The sequence below is a fragment of the Pelophylax lessonae genome (assembly GCF_965119305.1).
Source record: "Pelophylax lessonae genome assembly, chromosome: 13".
NCBI classification, from domain to species: Eukaryota; Metazoa; Chordata; class Amphibia; order Anura; family Ranidae; genus Pelophylax; species Pelophylax lessonae.
The window spans coordinates 68,827,717-68,854,449 of NC_138780.1; the positions used below are offsets into that span (position 1 = coordinate 68,827,717).

The 26,733-nt window shown below is 43.7% G+C and overlaps 1 protein-coding gene across 2 annotated transcripts in view; it reads right to left on the reverse strand.

The window, feature by feature from the left end:
* LOC309543350 (protein-L-isoaspartate(D-aspartate) O-methyltransferase-like) overlaps window positions 1–17,925 on the reverse strand; it is a 128,948-nt gene extending 111,023 nt beyond the window's left edge. Inside the window, exon 1 of one of the 2 annotated variants that reach the window (XM_082242818.1) lies at window positions 17,862–17,892. Coding sequence is in view for 1 of the 2 variants with exons in the window: in XM_082242817.1 (XP_082098943.1) it covers window positions 17,862–17,875 (14 nt within the window). In the remaining variant the exon portion in view is untranslated. Of the gene's footprint in view, window positions 1–17,861 lie in introns of both variants that reach the window. The other variant, XM_082242817.1, reaches the window with a different exon arrangement.
* Between the last annotated feature and the right edge of the window lie 8,808 nt (window positions 17,926–26,733).

Consider the following 26,733-nt stretch of genomic DNA (forward strand, 5'->3'; position numbering starts at 1 on the left):
TCAGATATCAGCAGATGTAAACGGACAAATGTCCAATTACATCCCCTGCTCCATAGAGGAGAATGGAGAGTCTTATCAGCTCTGCCTAAAAAACTGACAGGCAGACTTGACCTGTCCGCTTGTGTGAAAGGGAAGACAGTAGAACAGTTGCCTATAACAATAAGATCTCGTTTCATTTAGCTATATGTAACTTATACTGCATTTGGCCACTAGGTGGCACTTAGAATTGAAGAAATTTCTCATCTAGTGATCAAGCTCTATTTTTTCATTCTATAGAGAAGTATGGCCAAAGCTTTTTGCCCGTAGTTGTCTTGTGGATCCCAGAAGTGCCCTTGTGCTCTCCTGTGATCCAGAATCAGTCGATAGCGTGCTAAAGCATGTTGTCGGCTTGTGTTACAGAGCCACTGTCGGGATCCAACCACATGCCTGACCGGCAGCTGGCTCAGCCTCTCAGCACAGCGCTCAGAGCCTGAGCCATCCACTCCTGCCTCATCTCTTGCCTGGTGCTCCAGTGAGCACTGAAGGGGCCGAGCACAGAGCAGTCATCACACCGCTGCTCCAGCAGGCAGGTGAGTATGTTTATCTTTTTTTTTTTTACTATTCCCACAATTCTCTTTAACCATTTCAATACAGTGCCCTTTCACCTCCATCCTGCCCAGGCCAGTTTTCAGCGCTGTCACACTTTGAATGACAATTGCGCAGTCATGCAACACTGTACCCATATGAAATTTTTATCATTTTCACACAAATAGAGCTTTCTTTTGGTGTTAATAAATCACCGCTGGGTTTTTTATTTCTTACTAAAAAAAAAGAATTACATAAAAATTTGGGAAAAAAAAAAAAAGTTTTCCTATTTTCAGTCTGTAAATTTTGAAAATAACTCATTTTTATCCTTCACTGATGTGCGCTGATGAGGCGGCACTAATGGGCACTGAGAGGTGGCACTGATGGGCAGATGGGCAGCACTGATGGACACCACAGATGAGCAGGCACTGATTGATACTGACTGGCAGCACTATGGGCACTGATTGTGTGTACTGATGGTGGGCACTGTGTTTTTTTACTTTTCTGTAATCAGGGCAGTGATGATCAGTTCCCTGATTACCTGTCCTAGACTCCCCTTTGAGGAGGAGCCGCTGATCGGCTCTCCTCGCCACACACTTTGACAGTGTGAGGCGAGGAGAGCCGATAAACGTCACTTCCTCATTTACATGTGACCGGATGTGATTGGACACAGCCGATCACATGGGTAAAGAGCCACGTCATTGGCTCTTTACCAAGATCGGGGTCGCGTCCTGTCCTAGCAACACAGGCGCTGCCCAAATCGCCACACTGCACATGATAGACACCATTCTGGGGCACTGGCCTTCATTTGATGGTGGGCGGGTAGCAAGTGGTTGAAGTATTTTTTGCCCCACTAACACAGAACAAATGTACATGCACTTTCACTGGGTGAATTGCTATGCAATGGTTTTTAAAATAAACCCCTACGTTTCAAGTAAAGCACACGCTTCTTGTCTTTAAAAAAATATTTGCTTATTTCAGAGTTCAGCTTTAAAGTGTAAGTTCACCTTTCATAAATAAAGAAAGGATTAACTAACATGCTATACCCTGCCCTGCCCACCCCTTGGTCCCCTCTTCCATGGTTAGCTGGTGCAGCGGTCAGGGGATTTGAAAACTGCGCTCTTTCTCTTCTTTCTTCTGGGACGGATCAGAGCACCGGCTCCATGGGTAGTAACAGCTAATCACCTACAGAAGTAGGCGCAGTGGGGAATGGGGGAGATGGGGGGTTAGGTTGTAGGGGGTTAGGTTACATTTTCATTTTTTGTGAAAAGGTGAACTTCCATTTTAAGCCTAGCTACAGGAAGAAATAATACAAAAAGGTGCAATCAGGACCACTTGCAACCTTTGTGTTTCAAATATCAAGAGACTAAAAGCCACCTGGATAGGAAAACCTATGGTAGGAAAATATTTAAGTATACTATTTTTTTAGCACAATAGAAACAACGGCCTTCTATTGTTTTTATATTTTAGTGCATTCCAAGAGGGCTAGCATCCTTGACAAAAGGTTACTTTTATAAAGGACACTGAAATACCAGGAGATATCAATAGAGAAAATGCACACATTTTATCCGATCCTCTCTCATGCTGGAGACACAATTATAAGATTAGATGGCAGTTTACCTTATGACAGGCAAGGAAATGGCTGCAATGTCCTCTGAAGGCTCACTTCACACCAAGAAACATTCAGCAATGGCTCATGAGACACATGCACATAAACAACCTCCCAACATTCTCTTGGGTCCTGACACTCAGTAGGCTCTCTTATTATCATTTCCACAGCATGCTCAAACTTATACTATGTGACCTTTACTTCAAGATTAATAAAGAGGGAAACAAATGTCATTTTTTTGAGTGGAACAGATTTCTGGTATTAGGAGGAGTTCTAAGTATATTACAGTAAATCTGCAAATGCTTGCATTTCATTACGACCCATGGGGTTGTTTACAATTGGTAGTTTTAAATGTTAACGGGTGTTATGAAAGATCCATTAAATGCCCTACTTATGTTTAAGATGATTGCTGCCGTTATGGTGGCATGTTTTACGGTTAACTCTCCCTTGAGCAGTAGCAGCAGCAACAGCGTTCTCTGGCTGCAAAGCAGAATCCTGTTCATACAACCAACCTCTCTAACAGAAGAATGGAAAGGAAATATTAGTGCACAAAGATCCTTTATAATGGAACTCAAGTAGAGCCACCAACCCTAGCTAATGGCTTACCCATGGTAAAGTCTATTAGCAAAAACCTAGAATAAACACATGCATTTACTGAATATTTTCACTGCCTTTCAACATGTACGGTCGGTGTGTTATTTTCTAAGCCTTTTTTTTATTTTTTGATAATACTGATATAGAAGTTAGTGAAAAGATTGAGCTAGTATGAGGCATTATGGAAAGACAGATTTGTCTAAGACCGCATTCACATTGATCCGACTTGGACCGCGACTTTTCAGCCTGACAAGTCGTGGTCCGTCACGCTCCTATCGTGTAGTACAGGAGCCGTTCTAATAGGAGCGACACAAGTCACTCCGACTTAGAAAAAGGGTCCTGTACTACTTCGGGGCGACCTGGAAGCGACTTGAATAGACATTAATTTTATATAATCCATGCAAGTCACGCCGAAGTCGCGCTGCACGCGATTTCACAGGTCGCCCCCTAAGTCGGAGCAACCTAGTGTGAACCGGCACTTAAGTTAAACTACAGCTTCAAGCCAAGTCAACGCCTGATTATTGCATGCTCTCCTTACACAGAAAGAAAGGCAATGTGGTGTCACCAAAGAACCCCTGTGTGATGCCAATGTTTGGGCACCCCAATCAATTAGTGGCCAAAAACATACCCTTTCACGGTGTATCAACTGACAAGCTAGATGTGAGCTGTGTCAAAGTGACACCAGGAGGGGTCCCAACATCCATCCACTCCTAATATAAATGGGCTCCTTAAGCCTCGTACACACGTACAGATTGTTGGCCGTGAATTTTCGGCCAACGTCCGATTGTCGACTTGTTAGTATGATGCTTCCGACAACCGACTGCGACTTTTCGGCCGAACAAAATCTGGTGTGCATGCTTTAAAATTTTTGTTGGCCGTCAACAGAACGGCCGATTGTTCTTCAGTCAGTACAGATTTTGGCAGACAAAAATGTGATGAGCAAGACTGGGCATGCTCAGAGAAGAAAGAACACAAAGAAAGCAAACCAACACATGACATCACTTCTGAAGTTGGTTTTTGTTGGACGATAAAATTCATGTGCAGTCTAGAGCACATTTCAACCAACACAATACTGGACAAAAGACGGCCGATCGGTCGGCCAACAATCGTTGCGTGTGTACGAGGCTTAAGTCTCAAACCAATGTGTGCACAGACCACACAAATTGTATGTCCCCCGGTGTGCATACTACAACATGTACCATGTTTCCACACAGTGCTTCATTATCCACATAAAATGACATTTTCACTCAATATGGAAACAATTCAAGTGTTTTTCTTTTTATGGGACACCATTTTGTAGCTAGCATTTTAAGATAGACTATGAAAATAGAAGTTTGAGAGAAAGAGGATACTTCTTTTACTGCACAGATAAATATATTGCACAGTCTAAACAAGTATAAGAATCATATTATAGCTGCCACAGGAATCATGCAGAGCAATTCTGGCCAGCTCACTTGATATAGGGGTCTCAAGTTAAGTCCCTGACCTTACCAAAGGGTGACACATTACAGAGATCAGCCATAAACCTGAGGCTCGCAGCTTTTCTCCCTTTCGTTAACAGACACCTATGTCTATGTAATGCTAGAGTGAACAGTTGCAGAGTACAGGCATTTTACAGAAGATGGTCAGGGACCGTAGACATGGTCCAGGGGTAACCTGGAAGAGATTCTCAGAAATTAGGGACATGTTACAAGAAACAGCTACAGCTCACTGCTGTTTAAATCCCCTTATAATTCACTACTCACACCACATTTGATATTCCTCTCTGGAAGTTCATCTCAAAGGACTTTGCTTTCAGAGCATCAGATACAGCAACACATGTTGGGGAAAAGCCTCCCCCTTCTTCCGGGCTTGAAAAGTTGACGTTTATAAAAATCACAACTGAATGCACAAAAAGGGACACTGTTAAAGTGGTTGTAAAGGTAAAAGATTATCATTTTTACTAGTGATGCACCGAAATTTCAGCCACCAAAATTTTCGTCCGAAAATGGGCTTATTCCATTTCGGCCGAAAATGGGTTAAATATGCCGATACTAAAGATGGCCGCCGCGGGCGCAGCGCAGGTTTAAAAAAACCCGCCTCTGGCCGGCGGCCCACCTCCCGGTGATGTCACTACTACTGCGATCTGTGCATGAATGAATTAACACACCGGGCAGGCGAGCGGCCGCTAATAGCTGTAACTATGTGAGCGCTTCACTTCCCTATCAGGCAGGTATCTCCGCTGACAGGGAAGTGAAGCGCTCACATAGTTATAGCCATTAGCGGCCGTTCGCCCAGTGTGTTAGTTCATTCATGCACAGATCGTAGTAGTAGTGACATCACCGGGAGGCGGGCCGCCGACCAGAGGCAGGTCTTTTGAAAGGAAGGACACCGGAGGACTTGAGCTGAGAGTAAGAAGATTGCATTGGGATTGTGAGGGACGCTGAGGCAGGGGGAGGGACGCAGAGGCAGGGGGGGGGGGGTTGGAGGGACGGACGCTGAGGCAGGGGGGGGGGGACACTGAGGCAGGGGTGGGGAGGGACGCTGAGGCGAGCTTACCAATGGTATTAGTATTATGCAGCATGAGGGGGTTAATGTATTGCCACTGCTGGTCACTGATGAATTAGTGACTGACCAGTGGCAGTTAATTAACCCCTTTGTGCTGCATTAGTGCAACCAGTAGCAGTGCAACCAGTGTTAATTAATTAACTGCCACTGGTCGGTCACTAATTCATCAGTGACCAGCAGTGGCAATACATTAACCACCTCATGCTGCATAATACAAATACCATTGGTAATTAAATTAACCACTATACTGCGACAGGGTGGCAGCTACAGGTGTACGCCTGCCTGTTTTTGGTGTATGCCCCTGTTCTCAAAATTATAGGAAATAATTGCATTCCAAGTTTTTGATGCTCCTGTAATTTGTAAATAAAAACTCACCTGTATCAATTAACAGGTTTTGACAATATTGAAATCACACCCGCAACCTGACGAAACAAAATTAAAGCTCTTTGGTAAAGCCCACCATTCTACTGTTTTCAGAAAAAGAAATGAGGCCTTTGAAGAAAAGAATACAGTCCCTAGTCAAACATAGTGGAGGTTTACTAATGTTTTGGGGTTGCTTTGCTGCTTTAGGTACAGAATGTCTTGATCGTGTGCATGGCATTATAAAATAAGAAAACTACCACAGAAATTTGAGGTGTAATGTAGAGCCCAGTGTCAGAAAGTTGGGTCTCCGTTAGAGGTCGTAGGGTTACAGCAGGACAATGACGTCAAAAAGCACCCAGAAATTATTTAAGAGAAAGCACTGAAGGAGTACTGAACTGGCCAGCAGCGAGTCCAGATCTAAACCTCGTATAGCACCTATGGCGAGGTCTCAAAACAGCGGTTAGGAAAAGGAACCCTTCCAATCTGAGAGACCTGGAGTAGTTGGCGAAAGAAGAGTGACCCTAAATTCCAGTAGAGAAACTCATTGATGGTCACAGGAAGCAATTGATTTCCATTATTTTTTTTCAAGGGGTATTTCTCTGCAATTAATTACAGCTGCATGTCTTTTCGGGTATGTCTCTACCAGCTTTGCACAGCTAGAGAGTGAAATTTTTGCCCATTCTTCTTTGAAAAATAGCTCTAGCTCTGCCAGATTGGATGTAGAACATCTGTAAACAGCAATTTTCAAATCTTGCCACAGATTGCCAGTTGGATTTAGGTCTGGACTTTGACTAGGACATTCTAACATAGGAATATGCTTTGATCTAAACCATTTCATTGTAGCTTTAGCTGTATGTTTAGGGTCGTTGCCCCAGGTCTTTTGCAGATGCTAACAGGTTTTCTTCTAAGATTGCCCCGTATTTGGCTCCATCCATCTTCTTATCAACTCTGACCATCTTTCCTGATCTCTGCTAAAGAAAAGCATTTCCACAACATGATGCTGCCACCACGATGTTTTCACAGTGGGGATGGTGTGTTCAGGGTGATGTGCAATGTTAGTTTTCCGCCACACAAAGTGTTTTGCTTTTAGGCGAAAAAGTTCATTTTAGGTCTCATATGACCAGAGCACCTTCTTCCACATGTTTGCTGTGTCCCCCACATGGCTTCTTGCAACTGCAAAAGGGACTTTTTATGGCGTTCTTTCAACAATGGCTTTCTTCCTGCCACTCTTCCATAAAAGCCAGATTTGTGGACTGCACGACTAATAGTTGTCCTGTGGACAGATTCTCCCACCTGAGCTGTGGATCTCTGCAGCTCCTCCAGAGTTACCATGGGCCTCTGTCTGCTTCTCTGATTAATGCTCTCCTTGCCCGGCCTGTCAGTTTAGGTGGACGGTGTCAGGGAAATGGCAGTGGAAGAACTGGCAATACTGCCAGTACTAGAGATACGCGCACCTGGAGCACTCCCGTGCGCATGCGCAGAAGAACGGCCAATTGGCATATGCGCGTACGCAATGGGGCGCATACCGTGACAGATGTGGCCACTTGCTGGCCTAAATAGGACTGCTACTTATTCCACCAAATTGCTGGATTGTCGTCAGCCTTCCTGTGTTCCTGAACCTCTTTTTACTTGTCACAAGACTCTCTGGAACAAGGGATGTTTATTCAGTACTCACTGTACACTCCAACAGGCATCTCATGAATGGCATATATCTCTTGTGCTTCTATTACATGTGCTCTGAGATGGCTGCTCTACCCCTTGTCATCACTCCTGGTTGGAGCCAGCCTTAAAGTGACAGTACATGTGGAACCCTTCAGGTATAAAAGTACTTTCCTTGGATTTCCTGTTGTGACCCGGCTTGTTCCTGACCTGTTTGATCTCTTCTCCTGGCGTTGACCCTCTGTCTTGCTCTACCAACCTTGCTCCTGTTTGATCACCTGTGTATGACCCTGGCTTGCCTTACGGACTTCGCTATTACTTACCTGCCTGCCTTCCTGTATATGACCCCGACTCACATTACGGACTTTACTATTACTACCTGCCTGCTTTCCTGTTGTGACCTCAGCCAAGTTGCTGTTTCTGTTACCTGCCATGTCCCCAGACTGATTACCCATGTTTGATCCTCAGCCTGGTGTTTACTACTGTTTCCAATGTGCAAAAGTTTACCAAGTATATCTGGAAGTTCCCTAGAGACATCCGTCTTGCTGTGTATCCTGTCATCTCCAGCATCCACCAGGTAATCACCTGCCCAGCTCTACAGTACCCTGTTGGCAACCTGTGCTTCTTTGGGCGCTACACCTCCTGTACCACCTTTAGGGGTGTACAGCACTTAGCCATAAGGGGAGCCCTCTCAGCACCTTGGCTTTGGATCAGGTACGTGAGAGACAGTCATGTCTTGGTAGATTTGTAGTTGTGCCATACTCTATCCATTTTCGGATGATGGATTGAACAGTGCTCCGTGAGATGTTCAAAGCTTGGGCTACTTTTTTCTTTATAACCTAACCCTGCTTTAAACTTCTCCAGAACTTTATTGCTTTATCCCTGACCTGTCTGGTGTGTTCCTTGGCCTTCATGATACGGTTTGTTCACCAAGGTTCTCAAACCTCTGAGGGCTACAAAGAACAACTGTATTTATACAGAGATTAAATGACACACTATTTACTAATTAGGTGACTTCTGAAGACAATGGGTTCCACTAGATTTTAGTTAGGGGCATCAGAATAAAGGGAGCTGAATACAAATGCACGCCACACTTTTCAAATATTTATTTGTAAAACATTTTGCAAACCATTTATCATTTTCCTTCCACTTCACAATTACGCGTTACATAAAATCCCAATAAAATACATTTGCGTTTTTGGTTCTAACATGACAAAATGTGAAAATCTCAAGGGGTATGAATATTTTTTCAAGGCACTGAATTTACTCCTTCCTGTTCTCCTTCTAACCTATAATGACCTTACAGGATCCTTGTCTACGTTGGGGTGGAATTTCACCACCAGCCCATTTTACCTGAGCAGGTCCTCCGGATTCAGCAATTTTCCCAATATATGGTGTTTCTTTGGCAGTATACCATGTTACATCATTTTCTATCTGCCTATTCCTCCTGGTGTAACAGAGGGAACCAAGGTGGTTCTTCTGAGCTAGAGTGTTTGGTATATGTGAACCCTTAGCTTATAAAACAACCAATTCAGTTTGAAAATAAATGAAAGGTAAAACATTTGTGTATACAGTACATATAAAAAACATTATATATATATACACGCCTTTTTTCCCTTTTTTAAAAGGTGATCACATTCCCTCTGTTCTCTGCATAGAGAATTGGGGGAGGAGAAACAGCAGTACACCGAATCAGGAGGGCTGGCATGATCACCAGGGATTTTACACAAAGGAAACAATACAAAAAGAGAACAGGATAATTTTTCATACAAGTACATGGTACAGCAGACACAAAATCAGGAATATGAAATGTTGGGTTTTCATATTCTTTAGGGTAAAAAACCCTTTACTAGTAACTTCCCTGCAGCCCCAGTGCAGTGCTGGGTGCCAGAACAGAAGACTCTATGACCTTAGTTTATTCCTCCAGCACAAGAGGGTGACATCAGGAGTCAAAGGGTGTTAAAAACTATTTTTTTTTGCACTGTGCTGCAGTGCATTACGTAAACCCATTCATTCTAAATGACCAGCCAACACACATCATTGCAGGCAAATACTTACAGGACACATTTATATCTCTGGGGTGTATTAATTTGTGTTGTGTTAGGGCAACCTATTCAAAATGAATGGTCTGCCAATGTGCCTTAGCATGTATAAAAATGCACCTTTTTTTTCTAAGGCAGAGCACTGCTATGTCTTGGGGTGTGCTACAATGCAGGTGTGTTTCCTTAGTAAGTTTAGGTACTATTCAAAATGAATGGCACTGAATCTCAACGGAATGCAGATTGCGAATTACCAAAACACATACATGTGAAGCTAGCCTTAAGATTTCAGAGCTTTCAGAGGAATTCCAAGTATGGATGGTTTTATTTATCAGGGATACATCAATATATTGGCCGCTGAAAATCAATGGCAATAATGGGCACTGAAAAACCTGCGATTTTACAGTGTTTGCCCTAGGTCATGTGACTCAAAAACAGCATAACAAAAATGCAACACGAGTATGTTTTTAAAGCGTTCTTGCCATGTTTTCAATGCATTTCAAAGGGGAGGTGCGTTTTTGGTGCATTTTTTCAACTGACCAAATCTGGACCAAAAACGTGGCAAGCAGGATTTTTAACACTGCAACGGAAGCACAATGGACCAGTGATAAGACATACGTGCAATTTAATGAGATGCATTTTGCTTGAGATTTTCTTGCACTTCAAAACAAAAGCGCAGTATGAAAGCAGCCTATAAGCTGAAAAGGTGCCAATAATGTCTGAAAATAAATTCATATTCATTGAAATTCATGATATTCTTGTCTGTATGTGATTTCATGCATGGGTCTGGGGAAAACACACGTGCTGCTGGCGACCGACTCCCGCTGTGATTGGACACAGCGGGAGCGAATCATCGGGTCCGGCAGACCTGAAGTTTGCTGGCCCCCCACGATCATTCTAAGGAGAGGCAGAACGGCGGTCTGCCTATGTAAGCAAGGCAGACCACCGTTCTGTGAGAGGGGAAGATCTTGTGTTTCTGCTAAGCAGGAACAGGGATCTGTCTTCCTGCTAGTCAAAGCACCCCCCGCCCCCACAGTTAGAAAGCACTACCCAGGAGAACATTTAACCCTTTAATCGCCCCTAATGTTAACCCCTTCCACGCCAGTGTAATTTGTACAGTTAATGCATATTTTTAGCACTGATCACTGTATTAGTGTCACTGGTCCCCAAGTGTCAAAAGGACTATTTCAGTTAGTGTCCAATCTGTTTGCTGCAACGTCGCAGTTCCGGGGGAAAAAAAAAAAAAAAAAAAAAAAAAAAAAAATCGCTGATCCCTGCCATTACTAGTAAAAAAAAAACAAACAAATAAATAAATAAATAAATAAATACCATAAAAATATCCCATAGTTTGTAGACATTATAATTTTTAATCAATATACGCTTACTGGGATTTTGTTTTACCAAAAAACATGTAGCAGAATAGATATTGGCCTAAATTAATGAAGAACTTTGATTTTTTATTAGGTATGTTTTATAGCATAAAGTAAAAAATATATATTTCTCTGTGTTCATTGACAAACACAGCTCTCCAGGATTCTGAACCATTGGGTTATATTGCCCCCTGCAGGAGTAGGACACTAGGCAGAAAAAAAAGGACTTGGCTGCTCCTATGTGCAGTCCTAGGTGGTATACTCCCCCCTCTCTGATCTTGGTCTTCTGTTTATTAACAAGCAGTGTCAGAAGGAATAAAACTCCATAGAGGGGTGAGTGCTCTGTCCAGCAAATAACTCAGAGAAATGGATTTTACGGTAAGTCAAAAGTCTATTTTTATCTTACGTTCATTGACGGACACAGCTCTCCAGGATTCTGAACCATTGGGACGTCCAAGCAGTGCCAAACATAAGGGGTGAGACAACAAAAAAATCCCAAGACTAAACACAATAGCCAAGTAGTAAAGCAAAATCTCCTGCGCTTAAGTAGAGTCTGACGGAGTAGAGAGAGGTACACTTCAAACTCAGATGTTAAAAGAGCTACCGGTCTTGCTGCCCCCTTCAGGATCAAGGGTATCCAAAACCAACTGGGAGAAAAGAAAAAAAGAAAAGAGGGCACACCGACCTAGTGCATTACCATTAAAACCATTTATTAAAATGTTAAAAAAAGTGTACAGAATACTCACAAAACTGGTGTGATAACCCACACATCAACATATCATGTACAATCTCCAAGGTAGCCAAGGTCCCAAATGTAGCGAATAAGCATGCAGATGGTCGCATGGGGCTGTGGCTAGGCTGACGCGTTTCTAGGGCGAACCCCCTTCCTCAGAGCCAGAAAAATGCTGCTGAGTCACACTCCGGACAGCCAAAGAATAAATGGGAGCTTGCCCCACCTCTTCCTGCTCCGCCCCAATCCCAAGAGTGGGGCAGGAGAGGTGGGAGGATGGAAAAAGGGAGGGGGAGGGGAAAGGGAAAATGGAAAGGATGAAATGGGAAGGAGGGCAAGGGAGGGGGGAGGGAGCCAACCAGATAAACAGGAGCTCAACAAAAAAAAATCTGGAGCCCAACCTGAACACTACACCCCCAAATAGGGAATAGACCCTCGAAACAGCAGCCTGCAAAACCTTGCTGTCAAAGGAAGCATCCACAGATGCCAACACATCCACGTTATAGAATTTAGTGTGCACTGAAGACCAATCGGCCGCTTTAAAAATCTGCACCACTGACGCCTGATGATGGAAGGCCCAAGAAGCACTAAGCGCCCAAGTAGAGTGCGCTGTGACAGGGAAAGGAGGAACCTGACCCCTGATCAAATAGGCCTGAGTCACCATCTGTCTGATCCATCTGGAAATGGTCACAGGAGGAGCAGACAGCTCTTTTCTTGGCCTGTCCATGATCACAAATAGTGAGTCTGACCTCCAAAAAAGACTCTGTAGCTGCCAGATACAACCAAATATAAAGCAGGGGAATCTCCCAAATATTCTCAAAGGGAGGCTTCTGAAGAAATGAAAGCACTGAGTTCAGATCCCACGGTGGTAAGGGAGACCTCACCAATGGAGTTAGATTTCGTGCCCCTTGCACAAAGGTACGCACCAGCAAGTGCATGGCCGGGGGTCACTGAAAGAAGACTGCCAAGGCCGACACCTGGCCCTTGATAGTACTCAAGGCCTATTTCTGCTCAACAACCCGTTGAAGGAAGGTCAAAATCCGAGCCACCAAAAAAGAACGAGAGTAAACACCAATCGACTCACACCATGAAATGTATGCTTTCCACGTACGATGGTAGATCTTCCTGGGAGGTAGACTTCCTAGCCATTAGCATTGTCGGAATCACTGACCCAGGCAAACCGCTATCTTTCAGCACCTGGCTTTCAACAGCCAGGCCGTAAAAACCAGAGACTGTACAGCAGGATGGAAGATTGGCTCTTGGGACAAGAGATCCTCCCTGAGAGGCAGTCTCCAAGGGGCATCGGCGACCATACCGGGACCGGCTAGACCAGTCCGGGGCCACTAGAATAACTGGAATCCCCTCAGCCTCGATTCTGCTTATAAGCCACGGCAGAAGCTTGAGAGGAGGGAAGGCGTAGATCAGACAATACTGGCCCCACCAGAGAATCTGTGGCATCCGCCAGAGGATCCCGTGACCCTGTCAAAAACCTTGGTACCTTTTTGTTGACCTGGGACACCAACAGATCCACCTCGAGGGTTCCCTAATGTAGACATATCCGATGAATCACGTCCAGATGAAGGGATCACTTCCCTTGGTCCAACACCTGCCGACTGAGGTAGTCCGCCTGCCAGTTTTCCACTCTTGGAATGTGTACGGCTGAGAATGCCGGAACGAAGCCTTCCGCCCACCAGAGAATGCCGGCTACTTCCAGGGCTGCCAATACACTATTGTTCTGCCCTGGCAATTGACATAAGCACCTGCAGTGGCATTGCATGACTGAATCCGCACCAGAAGCCCCCGGAGTCGATTTGTCCAGCGATCCAGGCACAGCCTGATGGGCCGGAGTTCCAAGATATCAGCAGTCTGGACTCTTCCCGTGTCCAAACACCCTGAGCAAAGCTCAGATCCAGGACACCTCCCCACCCAGACAGGCATCCGTGGTGACCACTGTCCAATACAAGGGGAGAAAGGATTTGCCCTGCTGAAGAGCCGGAAAGCAAAACCACCAGACCAGGGACCCCTTGATTTCCCCACTCAGCTGGATCTGATTGTCCAGAGACTTTGGACACTTGTCCTATTTCACCAGAATCTCCCTTTGAAAGGACCTTGTATGGAACTGTACGAATGGAACTGCCTCAACGGTAAATATACCATCAGGCCCAGCACCCGCATACAAGTCCAGGGATAACCATCTGCTAGACAGCAGGAGATGAATCGCAGCATGAAACTTCTGGAGTTAGTTCATAGGAAAGAACACTCTGGCTAGAGCTGAATCCAGAGTCAGACATAGATAATCCAATTTCCTGTATGGAATCAGAGCAGACTTCTGGTAATTTAGAAGCCAACCAAACTCCCCCAGGGTCTGCAAAAGGCCACCCACACCGCGCTGATCTCCATGTCTTCCATCAAGGCAGAGGACTGCGCTCACAAGAGAAGGTCGTCCAGATAGCCCAATCCCGCAATCCCCCGCTGACGTAACAACACCAGAACCAAGGCCAACACTTTTGTGAAGACCCGAGGAGCGGAGGCGAGACCAAAAGGGTAATGCCACAAATTGATAATGCTCCTCTCCTACAGCAAACTGAAGGAATCGCTGGTGTCGGGTAATGCAAGTAAGCATCCTTGATGCTGATAGAGGCAAGAAAATCCCCCTGATGTAGGGACGCCACCACTGTGCGAATGGACTCCATTCTGAACTTCTGTACCCGCACAAAGCAGTTCACGGCCTCGAGGTCCACGGGCCCGGAAACCAACAAAGATGCCCCCCCAACCCAGGCACAGGTGAGGGCACACCTTCATGCTGAGGGACCTGCAGCCTCAGAAAGAGTCAGGTGGGGAAACATGATCCAGAGACTCCATTATTAAAGAGGGGGACCCCCACAAAAAGTGTGTAGCACTGCAAAATGCCACCCCCACCGCGTTGGTAGCAAGAACGCCAGCAAACAGGGCACCCCACAACCTGCAGCAGAGAGAGGGAGGAACCCCACCAGGGCTAGATGAGCCACAGGGACCGTGAATATTCAGGGGCATCAGATGGGAACCCACGGGTCTGACCATCCCAGGGAGGTACTACCAAATCTGACTCTCTTCAGATTTGGTAGTAATTTCTTTTGCATTTGCGCGCTATTCTTTTTTAATATACATGTCTTTTGGTTCATAGCTGCAGCAGCTTTGGAAATACATGGGTATGCTCCCCCAAATTTTTTGCCTGTTTATGTATTAGGTCTGACCAGACTATCGAGGTTGAGCAGCCCTCCCCACCCCCCACATACACCTGTACTCAATCAGTGTCCACCATCAAGTGGATATGGGAGGAGTCCCCTGTAGTGCATTTGCACATTTTTCCCAGCAAGGAGTGTTATCTCCAAGGGTTAGAAGGGCTGGATTCATCTCTTTTTCATGGATAGTGTAGGACCCACTGATAATGGGGTACTTTGACGCAGTAGTGGGCTTGAGCACGATATGGCCATATGGTGGGACCAAACCCCCATTTTTATTTATGGACTCTCTTCAGATTTGGTAGTAATTTCTTTTGCATTTGCGCGCTATTCTTTTTTAATATACATCCCAGGGAGGGGCCTGCATCTACCCCAAAACCCTCCAGGGGGAGAGGGGGGAACAGTTACTCACCATACCAGAAACCAAGTGGGCACCGCTCAAGACAGAACCTCCTCGCCATTGAAATGGGGGGCTGTTGGCCAGGCGAAACGCTGCAACCCAGGCTGAGACCTGGTGGTATGCAAATCGCAGGCCAGCCCCTGTCCAGTGGAGCTATGTCACGGCCAACCAAGCGTGGAGCTGTGACCAGACTGGGGTGACCACTAGATCTAGATTATCCAGCCAGTTGCCCAGTCTGGCAGTTGATTGTAGATCTCCCAAGAAAAAAAACCAGGAGAAAAGCCATTACCAGGACCAGAGAATCCAGCAGGGAACTAGGTCCTTACTCCTGACTAGGCGGGAAAAAAAAAGAAGACCTAGAGCAGAGAGGGGGATTATACCACCTAGGACTGCCCATAGGCGTAGTTAAGTTCATTTTCTTCCTAGTGTCCTACTCCTGTAGGGGGCAATACATAACCCAATGGTTCAAAATGCTGGAGAGCTGTGTCTGTCAATGAATAAAAGAGAAAGTCAGTTTAAAGCCAAAGTTCAGGACATTTTTGGAGAGGCGTATCACCAAACAGACTTTTTCCCTGTAATGGTGAGTATCCCATGTCCCGCAGGCTGCTGCTTCTTGTTAAAATCCTTTCTTCATGCTGCTGCAAACTGCCTAGGAAAGCAATATTCCAGGCTACAGGGGTTAACAGCATTGACTGTGCAGGACTTTTTCTGCTTGCCATTCACAGAACACAGACTATCATTGTCCCACAATACAACGCTTTGTGTGAATGGAAGAGGAATGGATGACTGATAGGAATCTCTCCTGCTCATTTATTCCATTGTCGCACAATGATAGTCGGAGTTCTGTGAACGGGCAGGGGAGATTCTCTAATTCATCAGCTACTCCTCCATTCACAAAATGCATTGCATTGTGGGACAATGATAGTCTGAGTTATGTGAATGGGGAGATCCTGTCATTCATCCACTCCTCCGTTCACAGAATGCAGTGTATTGTAGGACGATAATAGTCAAAGTTCTGTAAATGGCGGAGGCAGGAAGGAGCGGGCGACGGGTACAACCTCCTCACACTCACCTCTGTTATCTCCCAGCAGCACCGGAAGATCACCACTTTGGGCATGAAGGATATTTACCTGCAGGGCATGAGATACACGCCATCACCAGGAACTCAGGTGTTTGGTGATGTAACCCCCCCCCCTCCCTCTTGGGGTTGCCACCTCATCTCTTAAACCAGGACACATATTAATTACACAGGTTCTGTGGCTGATTGAGGTGGAATTAAACTCACTTGGTGCCTTGTCTGCATTATATCAGCCTCAGAACCTGTGTAATTCATGTGTCCTGGTTTAATCACTTGCCCACCGCCGCAAGTACATATACTGCGGCGGTCAGCCCCGTGCAGGCAAAGTGACGTACCCGTACGTCACTCGCCTGCGAGCCAATAGGGGGCGAGCGCGCGCCGCCGGCGCGCTCCCGCCCCCGCACGCTTACTGAGTTCCCCGCGCGTGTGACCGGCGGACCCGATGTCCGCCGGTCACTCGCAATCGTCAGTTACAGAGGGAGAAAGGCAGGCGGCAAATGTAAACAAAGCCGCCTGTCATTCTCCCTTGTGTAACAGCAGAAATCATACGGTCCTGCTATGTAGGATCGTAGATCTCTGCTGTTACATGAAAAGCCACATCCCTGCACAGTAATAATCACGCCCCTAGGGACACACTTAACCCCTCCTTCTCCAATAAAGTTAACCCCTTCCCTGCCAGTGTCATTTTTACAGTAACAGTGAATATTTATAGCACTGATTACTGTAGTAATGTCACTGGTAACCCCAAAAGTGTCAAAAATGTCAGTCAAGGGTCCGATCTGTCCTCCACAATGACGCAGTCCCGCAAAAAAAAAAAGAAAAAGAAAAAAAAAAAAAAAAAAACGCAGATCGTCGCCATTACTCGTTAAAAAAAAAAACACAATAAAAATGACAAAAATCTTTCCCTTAGTTAGTAAACGCAATAACTTTTGCGCAAACCAATCAAAATACGCTTATTGTGATTTTTTTTACCAAAAATATGTAGCATAAAACAAATTGGCCTAAAATGTTAAAAAATTTTGATTTTTACATTTTTTTTTTGGGGAATTTTATATAAAAAAAATGTGAAAAATATTGTTATTTTTGCAAAATTGTCGCTCTTTTTTTGTTTATAGCGCAAAAAAAAAAAAAAAAAAAAAAAAATCGCACAGGTGATCAAATACCACCAAAAGAAAGCTCTGTTTGTGGGCAAAAAAAGGACATCAATTTCATTTAGGTACAGCGTCGCACGAGCGCGCAATTGTCCGAATTGCAAAATACCCCCTGGTCAGGAAGGGGGTAAAATCTTCCGGGGCTTAAGTGGTTAAAGGAAAGAGGTGGCAACCCTCCCTTCCCCTCCCCCCCCCCATACAAAATGGCTAAACATCAGCTTTAAAGAATAAAAACATCCAAATAAGATAAATAATGTAGGTATGAGGCAAGTGTTATATAGAAGGTTCAGTTATACTTTAATATTCTCCTAAAATGAAAGGTAAAACATGAGGGCTTGCTGTTTACCAACTCCAATTTGGCGCCCAAATTATTTACTCCACTTATAATACTTATGCCCTCCTCCCCTCAGTTTTTAGTATTTCTGCCAGCAGCCATAAAATAACCCTGAGCCTTTACTATCACACTTCAATGTGGTCCGTATGTATACAAGACCTCCTCACTTCCGGCCTACCATCTCTCTCCATCTGACACTCACCTGCACACCCACATTGGTCTTCGCGACAGCCGTATATCAAGTAAGCAGCGCAGTAAGCAAGTTGCTATGACAAACGTTTTGAGCACGGCCCCTCTCAGCTTCTAAAGTCATAATTGGCCTGTGCAGCGATGACTGTCACGAAAATGGACCTATTAGCGCTAAGCATAATGTGGGCTTCAGGCGCAGATTGGACACGCCCATAGAAGGGCGGAAGTGTCATAGTCACACAGCAAGAGAAAAGAGGTGAGTTTAGTGTGTATGGTGTAGTGCTGGTTGTGTTGTAGGTACAGAGTTCAACTTGAAGATAGAAACGGCAATGCAGGCTCAGTGAGTATATTACATGGAAGGTAGCATATACAATGCAGGATCAGTGAGTATATTACATGGAAGGTAGCATATACAATGCAGGATCGGTGAGTATATTACATGGAAGGTAGTATATATACAATGCAGGATCAGTGAGTATATTACATGGAAGGTAGTATATACAATGCAGGCTCAGTGAGTATATTACATGGAAGGTAGTATATATACAATGCAGGCTCAGTGAGTATATTACATGGAAGGTAATATATACAATGCAGGTTTGGAGAGTATATTACATGGAGGGTAGAATATATACAATGCAGGATCAGTGAGTATATTACATGGAAGGTAGTATATACAATGCAGGATCGGTGAGTATATTACATGGAGGGTAGTATATATACAATGCAGGCTCAGTGAGTATATTACATGGAAGGTAATATATACAATTCAGGTTTGGAGAGTATATTACATGGAAGGTAATATATACAATGCAGGATCAGTGAGTATATTACATGGAAGGTAATATATACAATTCAGGTTTGGAGAGTATATTACATGGAAGGTAATATATACAATGCAGGATCAGTGAGTATATTACATGGAAGGTAATATATACAATTCAGGTTTGGAGAGTATATTACATGGAAGGTAATATATACAATTCAGGTTTGGAGAGTATATTACATGGAAGGTAATATATACAATTCAGGTTTGGAGAGAATATTACGTGCACTGCACCGGCCCGCCGTCACTTCCGGTGCCGCAGCGTCATCCCTTGCATTCATCATTGCAAGCCAGGAAGTGACGACGGGCCGTGGCCGCCGAGGGGAGGAAGAGGAAGTAACGTAAGTATATTTTCTTCTAATCCAAGGTAAGTAAAAATAAAAAAAAATGTGATTATCCATTTCTTTTTAAGGTGACCTGGCACAAGACTATGGACAGAAGTGTAATTTTAGGGTGGAACTCCGCTTTAATTAAACAAGCTGAGGTTAGAAGCTGATTGGTTTGTCCGCATAAGGGCTCTTTCACACGGGCGTTCCGTATGTCCGTATATCACCCCATCCGTTTGCGGGTGATATACGGACATAATGCATGTCAATGGGATTGCGGATGACAATCCGCTGACATCCGATTTGTGTCCTTTCAGTTCTGTTCCATTCTTTGGAACGGAACAGAACCCTATTTTTCTTCCGTTAAAAAAAAGGAAAGGACGCAAAATCAGATGTCAGCGGTGTCATCCGCTGACATCCGCAATCCCATAGACATACATTATGTCCGTATATCATCCGCAAACAGATGGGGTGATATGCGGACATACGGAGCGGATGACACAAGTGTCATCCGTGTCCATGAAGAAAAAAAAGTGCCGCAGCGGAAGAAGAAATCGGAGCGGCCGTGTGAAAGAGCCCTTGGAGTTGTCACTAATTTTGCCCCCTCTAGCTTCAGTAATTAAACCCCCATGAGTCCACAGTTCATGAAAATAAATGTCCAAAACATGAATCTAATTTCTTATGCAATATATAACTTAGACTCCTAATACTGTACATATACCACCAACTGCCACATATATTGAGCAGAATAAAACCACCGCCTGTATTGCCTCCCAAGGAGTTGTATTCACATAGAAAACTTCCATTTAAGCATGCTGTAAAGGAATAATCTCCATGTTGCTAATAATCCCACCAGGGCTCCACTGCAAACTTGAATGCCTCCTCAACAACAGCACAAAGTAGCTGCTTGAAATGTAAATATGCCATTGAAAGAATAGAAGTGCCCGTGTTACAAGCTGTAGGCTTGTGTAGCATTACCATAACGCCAAAATCAATACCTGGTATTGTACAAATAAAACCTTCCTTCATATAAACACCCACGTTTATCCAAAAAGATCCACCTTTAACCTTTAAAGGTTAGAAAGTTTTAAATGGTCTCTGATGCCAGTGGTATTGGCATGGAAAACTGGGCCTGAATTGCATGCTTCAGCTGTAGACTATGAAAGAACATCCAATTAGCCGCTGGTTCCTGGGGTATTTTTAAAGCTAGTGAATCTGAATCTGCAATATACTGTTGCCAGTTATCTTTCAAGGTTTTTCTTTTGTAAAAGGGCAGTATTCTGTTAAGCATCATGCTCTTAGAAAAAAAGTTCCCAGATTATATTTGCTGTCTCAGGGATACATTCCTGCTGCTGGGAGTCAAGAATTCACCCAATATTGCTCAAAATTATTTTGTTTGCGTATGTTGTCAGTCAAGACAGCTGGGTGTTAACTGTAAAAGTGCTGAGATGCTAAAATGTTTAATACCATGTCCTGCAATCTCCTATAGGTATGTCACATGGATGTGAAAAATGAATTAAAGTGGAACTTTACCCATATTAACTTTATTAAAAATAATGTTCCTTAGCAGGGAACGTACATTCCACAATATTAATTATGCTACCAAAATGAGTGTGTGTTGTAAATTGTCTCCAGCATTGTGCCTGTTTCTTCTTACCGGAGGTGGCCATTTTGCTGAAGCCCAGAGCCCCTGAGCAGCAGTAAATCTTTAGGCTGTAGGCAGATCGGCCTCTAGTAGCTCTGATTTTCCAGCACTGTGTCTAAAAATAGAGCAACTGAGCATGTGCAGAGTAGGGTAAACCTGTGTATTACTGGATTTTAATCTGGATAGGCAATTATTTTTTATGTTTTACATAGCTATATCTGCAAAAGGGAACAGCCTGAAGTGATCTAGCAGGACTTTCTGACTAAAGTTCTACTTTAAGTAACGGTTGTAAAGCCCTGTTAACAAGGATCTAGGATTTAGTCACTGGGGTATCGTACATATAAAACAAGCATGGGCGTCCACAGGTAGGGGCAGGGGGGGGCAAATGCCCCCCCCCCTGGAATCTCAACTTCCCCCTCTCAAGTGATTGTTAAGCCACTTTATACCATCCTGTCTGGTCTTTTTAATAATCCTGTTTGCCCCAGAGTCTGTGTTTTTAAAAAAATAAGCCATTCTTTACCAGTTTTCAGAGGGCTGAGGCCTCTCACGTGACCCTTCTCTCTCTCCTCTCCCCATCTGACATCTGCCTGCAGCGGAGAGGACAGAGAGGAGGTCAGGAGAGCTATGGATGACGGAGGCACGTAAACTGACCACAGTGTCAGGGCTTAGTCACTCAGTCGACCAGGGCTGGTCAGTTTACAGAGGGGAGGACATAGCCAGGCAGGATCAGCCAGGTATTTTAGGTGATAGAAGGGGCCAAATTACACAGCACAAGCACTGTGTTGTATAACATGCTTTAAGGGAACAAGATACATTTTTTTTTTTTTTTAGGTTAACAAATGCTTTAAAAATAAATGCTCCTGTTTGCTCTTTAAAAATGAATACACAAAATAAGTATATGGAATAAGCCCCTTCCCCTTATTACATTGTTGAAAAAGGGGTGGGTGACCTTAAAATCTTGCCCCCCCCCCCCCCCCTGAAAAAAAGTTCTGCGGACGCCCATGAAAACAAGCATAGCACAGAAAAAGTCTACAAAGTAGACCACAAATCCAACTTCTGTGACTTGTACAGCACAACCCCCATCCAAAGGTACAGGTCAAAATGCCAGATGGTTTTACACCTCACTGAAGATCTCCCCTTTATAAGGCGAAACAAAATTAATAACCCAACACAAGGCCATCCACAGGGATTTGGATACCAGAATTATAAGTACCAAACATCATGTACAGACAGAATAAAGATCAAAATATAAGGTCATTATATCGACCAATGAGCATTCAGACAAAATAACCAGAATTAAAGGAGTAGGTCTGAAACAACTAATTGACATAATCATTTATAAAATAGTTGTCAACTATTTTCATTATCGATTAGTTGGTCAGCTGATTGGTTGGCCTGCATACAGAATGCATTATTTGTTTACATATCAAAAACCCTAGTGCAGCACACATACAGCTCAGTACACCATCCATACATGTCAGTGAGTGCCTGAGAGCTTGTGAATGGGTGGGGAGCAATGCCTTCTGGGACATGTAGTCCTGGCAGGGGAAGGAACTGATTTTAACCACTTGCCGACTGCCGCATGACTATTTACGTCGATGTGTCCGATGTCCGTCGGGCACTCGCGATCGTCCGTGACAGCGGGAGAAAGGCAGGCGGCTAGTGTAAACAAAGCCGCCTGTCAGTTCTTCCCTGTGTAAGAATGGAGATCACACGGTTCTACTATGTAGGACCGTTGATCACTGTTCTTACACATCAAGCCACAGCCAATCACAAACACTCAGAAACACGCCCCTAGGACACACTTAACCCCTCCCTCTCCAATACAGTTAACTCCTTCACTGCCAGTGTCATTTTTACAGTAACAGTGCATATGTATAGCACTGATTACTGTAGTAATGTCACTGGTAACCCCAAAAGTGTCAAAAATGTCAGTCAAGGGTCCGATCTGTCCGCCCCAATGTCGCAGTCCCACAAAAAAAAATCGCAGATCGCCGCCATTACGCGTTAAAAAAAAAAACAACAAAAATGACAAAAATCTTTCCTTTTTGTTAGTAAACGCAATAACTTTTGCGCAAACCAATCAAAATACGCTTTTTGCGATTTTTACCAAACATATGGTAAAAAATTGGCCTAAAATGTTAACAAATATTTATTTTTACATTTTTTTATTTTTGGGGAATTTTATATAAAAAAATGTGAAAAATATTGTTATTTTTGCAAGATTGACGCTCTTTTTGTTGTTTATAGCGTATGATCAAAAAATCGCACAGGTGAACAAATACCACCAAAAGAAAGCTCTGTTTGTGGGAAAAAAAGGACGCCAAATTCGTTTAGGTACAGCGTCGCACGACCGCGCAATTGTCTGTTAAAGTCACGCAGTGCCGAATCGCAAAATAGGCCCTGGTCAGGAAGGGGGTAAAATCTTCCGGGGCTTAAGTGGTTAATGCATTCTATGCATTAGGGTAACAAACCTGTGACCAGCTTACCCCCCCCCCCCCCCAGTTCCCCCTGAATACCTGCCTGATTTTGATCTAGCACTGTACATAAGAGCAGCAGCAGCAGCACTGCTCTCTCTCTCTTTCCCTCCTCACAGGTCTCAAATACAGCAGTGGGAGCCATTGGCACCTGCTGGTATTATTTACAGTCTGTGAGGAGGGCGAAGGGGACGGAGCCAAGCTGCACTGTGTGTGTCTACAGAAGCACACAGTGCAACTAGGGTTTAAGCCTGCACAAGTACCCCCATAGCAAGTATTTTTTTTTTATATCTTTATTATTTTCCATCAATAGACAAGCGTATCGCATACAAAAAATACTAATAAACAATGAGTCATCTGTAAGACCTGAGTACCCAAATAATGATTTTATTATTTTTTTATACCTTCCCCATTAGTTTCACTGTTAAGCATTGGCCCTGTGGCTTTCTTTAGGGGCACTCTGAAGGCAAGAGGAGCCAGGAGCACCAGTGGGGGACCCCAGCACAGAAGGATCAGGGTTGCACAAAGCAGGTGTGTATGACATGTTTGTTGTATAAAAGAAAAAAAAAATGTTTACACTCACTTTTGGGCTCTGTGCAAGGAAGATCGACATGTAAACCAAGAGAAGCTGCAGGCTGATAGACTGGAGGTAATATAAGGCATTACAATTACATTTAACTGGTTCCCGCCTGGCCTATTGTACAATGACGGCTGGGCAGGACCACTCTTGTTATGGTAATATGTCATATCCTCCCTCGGACATAGCATCACCAATCATTGACATTGACTCTTTACCATGTGATCAGCTGTGTCCAATCACAGCTGATTGCATATAAACAAATGGCAGTTGTCGGCATTTCCTTACCTCAGTGCTGTTACTGTCTGAGGAAAGGGGACATTTACACAGCTCCATCAGTGCAGTATATCAGTGCAGCCTCATCAGTACACATCAGTGAAAAAAAAATACTTATTTGCTAAAATTTTGTACCTGAAAAAGGTTTTTCAAAATTTGTGGTCTTCTTCTTTTTTTTTTTTTTTTTTGGTTCGCAAAAACAAAAAAGCCAGTGGTGCTTCAATACCACCAAAAGAAAGCGCTATCTGTCCCAAAAAAAGACAAACATTTCATATGGGTACAGTGTTGCATAACTGCGCAATTGTTCAAAGTGCGACAGTACTGAAAGCTGAAAATTGACCTGGGCAGGAAGGGGATGAAAGTGTCCGTTATTGAAGTGGTTTACCAGTTATGTGCATTATATTTAAAATGATCATATCCATGCAAAAAAAGTTTCAGCATTTATTTAATATAAAAGCTTTACAGTATCTCACAAAAGTGAGTACACCCTTCACATTTTTGTAAATATTTTATTATAACTTTTCATGTGACGACACTGAAGAAATGAAATTTTGCTACAATGTAAAGTAGTGAGTGTACAGCTTGTATAACAGTGAATATTTGCTGTCCCCTCAAAATAACTCACACAGTCATTAATGTCTAAACCACTGGCAACAAAAGTGAGTACACCCCTAAGTCAAAATGTCGAAATTGCGCCCAAAGTATCAAAACTTAGTGTGGCCACCATTATTTTCCAGTACTGCCTTAACCCTCTTGGGCATGGAGTTCATCAGAGCTTCACAGGTTGCCACTGGAGTCCTCTTCCACTCCTCCATGATGACATCACTGAGCTGGTGGATATTAGAGACCTTGCACTCTTTCGTTTGGGGATGCCCTACAAATGCCCCCCCCCCCACTACTTCAACCTCTGCAGCAATGCTGGCAACACTCACACGTCTATTTCCCAAAGACAACCTCTGGATATGATGCAGAGCACGTACATTCAACTTCTTTGGTCGACCATGGCGAGGCCTGTTCTGAGTGGAACCTGTCCTGTTAAACCGCTGTATGGTCTTGGCCTCTGTGCTGCAGCTCGGTTTCAGGGTCTTGGTAATCTTCTAATAGCCTAGGCTACCTTTTATGTAGAGCAAAAATTATTTTTGTCAGATCCTCAGAGAGTTCTTTGCCATGAGGTGCCATGTTGAACTTCCAGTGACCAGTATGAAAGAGTGAGAGCAATTAGAACCAGCTCCCAATTCACACCTGAGACCTTGTAACACTAACAAGTAACATGACATCGGGGAGGGAAAATGGCTAATTGGGGCCCAATTTAGGCATTTTCGCTTAGGGGTGTACTCATTTTTGTTGCCAGCGGTTTAGACATTAATGGCTGCAGGCTGAGCTATTTTTAGGGGACAGTAAATTTACACTGTTATACAAGCTGTACACTCACTACTTTACATTGTCATTTCTCCAGTGTTGTCACATGAAAAGATATAATACCATATTTACAAAAATGTGAGGGGTGTACTCTTTTGTGAGATACTGTATATCCACACACACACACACACACACACCCTTTTCATACAGATTATATATATATATATATATATATATATATATATATATATATATATATATATTGTAATTGTATTTTTTTTTTTTTTAAATTCAGGAATTTCAATTAATATGAATTTATTGTCGGCCACTATGGGCTTTTTTAGCGCATGAAAAACTCAAGAAAAAGGCATCCCTTTAAATTCCATATGTCTTCACACCGGTCCGCTGCACTTCCATTGTGGTGTTAAAAATCTTGCTTGCTGCATTTTTGGTCAGTTAAAAAAAAAAAGCGCCAAAAACGTACCTCTCCGTCGCAAACACAGCAAGAACGCATCAAAAATGCACCTGTTACGTTTTGTTGTGGTTTTAACAGTCACATGACCTATGAAAACACACCAGAAGCACAGTAAAATCACGTGCGTTTTCAGCGCCATTATCAGCACCTTTTTCTTTATCAGCAACATGCCGAAAATACCCTTTTGGCTGCCGAAATTTCGTTGCATCTCTAGTTTCACAGTATAAATAAACCTCTTTAGTAGTGATCATCTGCTGTTTTTGTGCTAAAAAGGGCTAATTTTTTGTTTTTTAACCCCATCATGACAGATGATGCAGAAGACATGCTGCTGCTACTACTAAATATGTAAGTGACAGCAGGCACAGTGTGCTTGTATCAAGCTACCTGCCTATAACCACTGACCCTGTCATGCATTGTTACATTACTCTTGTCTGAAAATCTGCAAAAAAGCGTTTTAGGTTTATTTATTTTATTTTTTTAAAATAAAATTTCTCTTTCGTTCTAATAAGAGGATACTTCCTCTTCTACTACAGCTGCGCATGAAAAAGCGCTCGTGGATGCACTGAAAATGGAAGATGCGGTTGCTTCGGAGGCACCAGTCACCTTCAGGATCCGAAATCCTCAAAAGCGGCAAGGGTTTTTCCTTTTCCTGCATATTTTGACAAAATTGTCACGGGCCAGTGGGTTTGCCAAAAACGCAATGTGGTGGGATCTAAGCGTTTCGCTAGACAATACCCCTTTAAAGAGTCCCTGTTAAAAAAAAAAAGTGGACTGTTCCTCCTGTGGTGGATTCTCCGGTCTCCAGACTGAACAAATCCACTCTAAGTCCGATGGAGGAGTCTCTAACTTTTAAGGAACCTTTTGATAGGAAGGCGGAGACCTTGATCCAGCACATGTTTTCTAGGGCCAGTTCATTCCTTAGGC